This window comes from Nelusetta ayraudi, unplaced genomic scaffold, assembly GCF_046127955.1.
Source record: "Nelusetta ayraudi isolate G7.1 ecotype Tasmania unplaced genomic scaffold, CSIRO-AGI_Nayr_v1 ptg000041l, whole genome shotgun sequence".
In the NCBI taxonomy this organism is placed as follows: domain Eukaryota; kingdom Metazoa; phylum Chordata; class Actinopteri; order Tetraodontiformes; family Monacanthidae; genus Nelusetta; species Nelusetta ayraudi.
In genome coordinates, this window is record NW_027466091.1 from 2,070,001 (window position 1) to 2,077,500 (window position 7,500).

General features: G+C 47.7%; 1 protein-coding gene across 1 annotated transcript in view; it reads left to right on the top strand.

The window, feature by feature from the left end:
- The window catches only part of aacs (acetoacetyl-CoA synthetase), a 26,852-nt gene extending 23,377 nt beyond the window's left edge, over nt 1-3,475 (top strand). The window contains exons 14-18 of the mRNA XM_076033390.1: nt 513-638; nt 961-1,030; nt 1,565-1,623; nt 2,541-2,743; nt 3,061-3,475. Coding sequence (XP_075889505.1) covers nt 513-638; nt 961-1,030; nt 1,565-1,623; nt 2,541-2,743; nt 3,061-3,198 — 596 coding nt within the window. The 3' untranslated portion in view covers nt 3,199-3,475. The remainder of the gene's footprint in view (nt 1-512; nt 639-960; nt 1,031-1,564; nt 1,624-2,540; nt 2,744-3,060) is intronic.
- The last annotated feature ends 4,025 nt before the right edge of the window (nt 3,476-7,500 follow it).

Sequence of the window (7,500 nt, forward strand, 5' to 3'; positions counted from 1 at the left end):
GGCTCTCGCTAGTGTGGTTATGGGACATGAGAAGACGGGTTTTCATGGGTGACTTTGAGAAATTGTTCAGTTTTAAGGCTAAGTCAGAGTCAGAAGGAGTTTCAAGACGCAGTTCCTCAGCCATTTTAAGTTTTTTTCTTTTTTTTTTTAAAAGAAGAAAAAAAAGAATAATGCTAAAATTGTAAGAGCGTTCGTGGAAATATGTAAGTCGATCGTAAAAATTAAAAAAAGAAAAGAGAAGAAAAGGCAAACTCCTTTCACCGCCAGCTTTAAACAGCCGCCACCAGACGTATAAAAGGGAAAGGATATATTGAAAAATAAAATCACATCGCAGTAAGCGTCCGCTCGGTGCTCGGTGGCGGAGCCGAGTGAAATCAAAGCTTCGACTCTGGGAAATTATAATCCAGTAACTGATTTTAATTGAACGGAGCCTATCAACCGAGGAAGTAAACTTCTGTGTGTGTGTGTGTGTGTGTGTGTGTGTGTGTGTGTGTGTGTGTGTGTGCGTGCAGGTAAGCCAGTGTGGGGGGAGAGCGGGGAGCTGGTCTGCCTGAAGCCGATGCCCTGCCAGCCCACGCACTTCTGGAACGACGAGAACGGCAGCAAGTACCACAAGGCCTACTTCTCCACGTACCCCGGTACGCACACACACACACACACACACACACACACACACACACACACACACACACAAACACAAACACACTCCAACCAGTGGTGTCACAATAGAACCCTCTGAAATGTCCAAAGCGGCAACAGGCACCGTTTTAAAACCACTGACCGTTTAATTAAATGTGTTTGTCTTAAGTCCCCCCCTCCCCTCGAGTTCAGAGGGGAGGGGGGGAGTTAAGACCTTGTTTATTTTCTTCTTCTTCTTCTTCTTCTTCTTCTTCTGCTGCATCAATGAAGCCTCATAATTCCTCCATTCCTCCTCCTCCTCCTCCTCCTCCTCCTCTCTAGGTGTGTGGGCCCACGGAGACTACTGTAAAATCAACCCCAAGACCGGGGGCATCGTGATGCTGGGCAGAAGGTCAGGCACTAAGCCCCCCCCCCCCCCCCCCCTCCCCCCCGCCTCCTTATCCTCTCCACCACCATCCCAGTTCTTCAGGGAAAAGTGATTAAAAGCAGAGCGTAACATTATTTCACGGCTGTAATTTTAATTGCGTTATTAATCGGGAGTGCGCACGATGAGGTGAGATAAAGCTTATTGTCCTAGAGGGAAATTTGTTTTGGGTGAAACGTGCCAAACTGGCGGCTGCACGCAAACGGCACGCGAGGCACGCACGCACGCACGCACGCTCGCTCGCACACACACACACACACACACACACACACACACACACACACCCCTAAGGTAAAGTAGTCAGAGTAAAATAAAGCCAATATGCAGCAGGACGAGCTCATTTGCAGTTTGTTCAAATCAACATCACACACATAAATGACCTTTCCTTCTGTCGCTGCCACTCGTAGGTGTCCCCGTCTTCCCCCCCCCACCCCCCCACCCCCTCCTGCACTGAACCAGATGTTTGACTCACTGAACCTGCTCTGTCTCGCTCCTCCGCAGTGACGGCACACTCAACCCTAACGGAGTTCGGTTCGGCAGCTCGGAGATCTACAACATCGGTGAGTCCCGGCCGGTGCTGGCAAACCTCCCGGGTGGCGGGACGTTCTCCAGTTCCCGCCGCCGCCGCCGCCGCCGCTGCCGCTGTGAATTCCCTTCCAGCGCCATGTTTGTTTACTTTGCATCCCAATTAGCTGCGACAGCCGCCGCAGCGACTCATCCCGCGGTCTGGTCGCGGAGATGACGCTGAACAATGCATGGCGTGCAAGCGCAGTCATGATAAATGTAACAGTTGAATTGAACAGATACCTGTCACATTGAACTGGGCCTGTCAAACGAGCAATTTATTTATTTATTTTTTTTTTTGCAATCAAGCCCTGAATCTCCACAGTTAACTGTGATTAATCGCGTTTTGATTTGCACTGTTTGAAATTCTGTTTTTTTTTTCTTTTTATGTCCATATTTATGCAAAGCATTTCTCACCGGAGTGTTGCGATTGGCTTGAGGACCTGACTACGGGTGAAAGAAAGGGACAAAAGACTTGCGATTGAGATGCGATTAAAAAATCATTTTGCCTCGTATTTGATCTCATTGCGATTAACAGCCCTAATTGAAACGCATGAGCTCATGAGACCTGTTAAGGAAAGTGTATGGAAAGTGTTGGGTGTTTGTCAACGGTTCAAGTGTTGACGTGACATGGTATCAATATGCGTGCGAGGTGCTGGTGCCCTTTGTGATGTCACAGAGGGTCCACTTCCAGAGCTCCAGGCACCAGAGACACATTGTTTCATTGTTTGACATTATTGTAGAACACTGATAAGGTGGATATTGCCCTGTGCTGGAAGTCAGTCTAGTTCCAGGATGTCACCTGGAAACTCAACACGAGCCTTTTTTTTTTTTTTTTTGTCTCTTCATTTCTCACCTCTGCTGCTTCCTTCCTGTGACCTCTCACCCCCCCCCTCACCCCCAACCACTGCAGTGGAGGCCTTCGAGGAGGTGTCGGACAGCCTCTGCGTGCCCCAGTACAACGCGGACGGCGAGGAGCGGGTCATCCTCTTCCTGAAGATGGTGCCCGGGAAGCCTTTTGGCGCCGAGCTGGCGGCCAAGATCAAAGTGGCCATTCGCAAAGCTCTCTCAGCTCGCCACGTCCCGGCGCTGCTGCTGGAGACCAAAGACATCCCGGTGAGCGCGACCACCGCAACAACGCCCGATCAGGGCCGCAGCGATTGGTCGACGTGATCGAGTTGAAGACAGAAAATCGAAGCGTCGTAACATTTGCTGTCAGAGTGCAACAGTATGACACAGGTGTGAAGATTTAAGCACGTTCGGTTAAACAGAGGTCCAAAACAGGTGGTGAAAATAAAGGAGATAATTGCGACTAATCATCGACAACAAAAAGAATGGCTAGCGGCGGCCCTACGCCCGCCTGATCATATCGCCTGTGCATAAACACGTGGCTTCACCTGACCGACGCCTTCTGTTCTCCCTCCCTCCCGCAGTACACCATCAGCGGCAAGAAGGTGGAGGTGGCGGTGAAGCAGGTGGTCGCCGGCCGGGAGGTGGCGCAGAGAGGCGCCTTCTCCAACCCGGCTTCCCTGGACCTGTACAAGAACATTCCTGAGCTGCAGAACTACTGAGGTGGCGGGGGTGGGGGGGTGGGTACGAGCGGGAGGGGGAGGGGGGAGGGGTGTATGGACTGAGGAGGGAAAACATAATGGATGCATGTGCAAAAAAAGAAAAAAGAAAGAACACGGCCAAGTTGTAAATAGGCATCGGTGAGAAACTTGAACGAACTCAGACTGGCTTTAAGGAAGCTGCACTTTGTCCACCAGGGGGCGAAATAACGACCCGAATGTCAAACAGGTTTCATCTCTGAGGCTCTGAGGACTGAAGCCTGGGGTGTGTGTGTGTGTGTGTGTGTGTGTGTGTGTGTGTGTGTGTGTGTGTGTGTGTGTGTGTGTGTGTGTGTGTGTGTGTGTGTGTGTGTGTGTGTGTGTGTGTGTGATCTACTTTTTATCCTGTTTTGGCTTTTGTTGCTCCCCAGAGCGACGACTCTGTTGACACAAACAACGCCTCTGTTGTTGCTTTTCTCCAATGTCAAGACGTTATGAAGTGTGCATTTCTCTGTAACAAAAAAAAGAAGAAAAAAGGCCAGTACACGATATACAAATGTGTGTGTGTGTGTGTGTAAACACGTTGAGAAAGTAATGGATCCGTTATAGAATATCCGTTGAGAAATAGACCAAAGCTAAACCAGGTCAATAAACCTAGCTCCAAACACTAACAACGGGAGTTTATTTGATGTACTTGGATTGTGTCACCTGACTCGTCCCTTCACTGTAAAGGTACGTTATGCAGTTTTCCTAATAACTAACTGGCTGAGTGTACTTTGCTCGCAATGTACACACACTAATCTGAATCGAGACAGACGTGTTTCTAATCCCTGACGGGGAGTTTTTGAGTACTAAGTATTTTCACACTTTGAACCGGAGCGCTTCACATTTTCCATGTTTACTTGTTACACGTCCAGTGTGTGTGGAGGCCCCGAATGACGAAGGTGCTGCTGGGATTTTCATTTTCGGTCATTCTACTGAAACCTGTCGTTTTGTCTTTCTTACCTGTTTCAGATTTTACCTGTTTTAACACGGTTAATGTAAATAAACCTAAAGAGAAAAAAATGTCTTGATCTTTTTTGTTCTTTATCTCGGACTCAAGCGGAGCAGCTTTGCCTGATTAATCATTAAAAAAAAAAAAAAATTGTCTTGTACGTTGCACAAAATAACATATTTAGCCCTCTGTTTGCATCCTCCTGCTAAGACACTGGTGTTTTTGCCTCTTCATGCTGCTTTGTTGGGACCGTCCACATGCTGGCTGTTAATGCTACTGACCTGGGAGACCTGTTCCTGACCTGTTCCCTTTGTGACATCACAATGCCATGAGCGAGTGTTTTTACCATAGCGCATTTTTTTACTTATTTTTTTTTCATTTTTATTTTTTATCACCTCGACCTTCACATAATAACGTACCGTCAGTGAACAGCACCGCTACCACAGCTCAGCTTCTCACGTTACGAAAACATTATGAGCCTTGGGTTAAAAATTAGAAAGGGAAAAAAAAAAAAAAGAACACACACAGCCTAACTGGCAAATCAAAAAAAAATAACAGAGAATTCTTCCCGGCTGTTTGAGCGATTGAACGTGTGTGCGAGAGTGTCATTTTGACGGATATCTCCTCCAGAAGTAAACTTGGCAGTTTGGAAGTGTCTGTAACCTTTTCTAAGTGCGAAAGCTCAGACCTGCCACTCAGACAAACTTCAAAAGCCTCCCGCTGAGGAAAAGAGAGAAAAGCAGAAATTTAAAGGGGGGGGGGGGAGAGAGGAAAAAATAAGAGAGACTTGGAGAGCGTCCACCTCCTCGGCAGTCGGCGCTTTCCAGCATTTATTCTTACCTTCGGTCGTTCTGGCGCGAGGAAACGTTTCGTCGGCCTCCCGTGGACTGTCAGAAAAAAAAACAAAACTGAGCATTTTCGTGTTCACGCCGGCGCTCATGTCTCGAGCTGAGGATCATTGAACGGGCTCAGGTCGCTGAGCCGTGTGTCGCCAGAGTACCTGTTGGCTGGAAGAACATGACGACCGCGCTGTGTTTTTCAGCGCAGACTTCAGTTTAATCTTCATTATGGAATCAGCTCCAACAAAGCGGCGGTTTTTAGCAGCAGGCTGTAAACACGGGGCTAATCTGGCTGTAAATAGCAGCAGAGTTCCTGGGCGGCTGCGTGAGGCAACGTGCCTCTCGCTGTTCTTTGGTTCTTGGTTTTGTCTCGTTTCCTCCACTGAAGTGGGAAAAAAGGTTTTCCGACTCTGACGGCGACGCTGTGGCTGACAGCGATGCAGCAGAGACTCCGTTTAATCCGGAGTCCGTGACCAGGCACGTCGTCTCACACACACAGCATCTCATTTAAAGATTAAAGCCCAGAGATTTATTTATTTATTTATTTTTTTTATTGGTTAAAAGAGAAGGGATCGCTTTACGCGATTTGGAGGAGAAGCTGAGGGTTCGATTCTATCTGCAGACCTCCTGCACACTGGAGGGTCAACAGGAAGAGAAGGAGCTATTAAAAGAAAAGAAAATCTTAAATGGCTGTCACACAGCCACTGTGAGCTGCAGGAACAAAACTCCTGGGCATCGTGGAAGCACCTCTGGACTCTGGGGCAGAACAAACTGAGTGAACTGAAAATGTCCACAAGTATACGGCCACTCCAGTGAGTAGATGGATAGCGAGATAGATGGGTAGATGGATTGATAGGTATTCATAATCTATACCAGAGGTAGGCACAATGGCTTCTAGAATTTGACAGAGGGGCCGGAGCAGCAGCAGCAGGATGGAGTGTTTTTGTGGGCCGCCCCACGTGAGAAATACAATACATGATGTGATATACTGAAAACGTGCTTTAATGTCAATTGAAAATGACCCAAAGCAAAGTTACAGCAAAATCAGTGTCTTTGAAGCCCCATGGTGTTCAGCTCTTCATTAAAATGACTCTTTAATGAACACTAAAAAAAAAATGGATGAAATGCAGCGATTGTATGACTCGCTTACTATTAATATAACTTCTTCTTCAAGTTCGGTGAGTTGGATTTAAAAGCGTAACGGGCCACATATGGCACCCGGGCCGTGGTTTGCTCATGCCTGATCTATACTGTAGCACACCAGTAACGGATCTCTTCAGTAAATGAACAGTAAATGTTTGTGTGTGTGTGTGTGTGTGTGTGTGTGCGTGAGAGATCAACAGGGCAAATGCTGTCACGTGCACTCCGCAGCCCAGCAGGTGCACTCAGAACCGACAAGTTAACTTCCGGCTCAAAGACTTTGCGGTGCAGAAGTTAATCTCGACTCTCTGCCACAACAAAGTGTGTTTCCCGCTGAGGCTTCACACGCAGCCCCACTCACAAATTGACTCCAATTTAATCTTCTTTTAGAATCCTCTCAAAGAAGAAGTCTTTTTGCTCTCTCTTTCTCTCTTTCTCTCTTTCTTTCTTTCTCTCTTTGGGCTTACTGAAATACACCTTTTGCCACTCTCAAGAAACAAAACGAGCTCCAGTTCCAACGCTGCGTCTTCTTTAATTCTCCCTCCAAAGGAGAGAAGAACACCAAGTAACGAGTTAAGATGCCCAGAAGCTGCTTCATTAAGTGCATTATTAAAACTACAAAGGACCGATGAGGAATCTTGGAATTTAATTTCAAAAAATGTGACTTAGTTAATAGCAGCAGATGTGTGTATTTCTTCTGTTATCACACAAGGTGAAAGCAGCAGAAGCGCAGGTTATTGCACAAGGATCATTAAAAAGAAAAAAAGTCACTTGCACAGGTTCAGTGCGGCTTTCTTTTGGTGACAAACTTCCAAGGCAAACTCCTGCACCGCTTTTCAGTCTCGGCAGAGGTCCCGTTTTGACTTTGAAGGACTGTTTTCAGCTTTTTGCCCTTCCCTCAGGGTTGCCTGTTGTTTAGAAGCCTCTCGCATCTGCATCGCACACATTGATCGCTCTCACCACGGCGAGCAAGCGCAAGATGTTTGTGCGCACACACACACCCCCCCCCCCACAGCTAGAACTCCACAAAAACATGGAAATGCGCCATCACTCGGCTGCCGTCGTGTCCTTTTGACGCGTTCACAAAGCCGCTCCTGCCTGTCTGGGTTACATTCTTCTTCTACAATTTAATGCCCGGTAGAGAAGAAGTAGAGAGGGGGGGGGGAATCTGGATTCAAATGCAAATCATAATGTGTTTCCCCCAATAGGGGCCGACTGGAGTGAACGCTGAGGAATCCGACTTTGTGATGCCACCCCCCCCCCCTCCCACCCCCCAACAGTTTCCAGCGGAGCTTCTTCGGCTCTCCCAAACTCTCTGCCGGAAGGAAAAACCCGGCGTCGCTTCTCATCTCG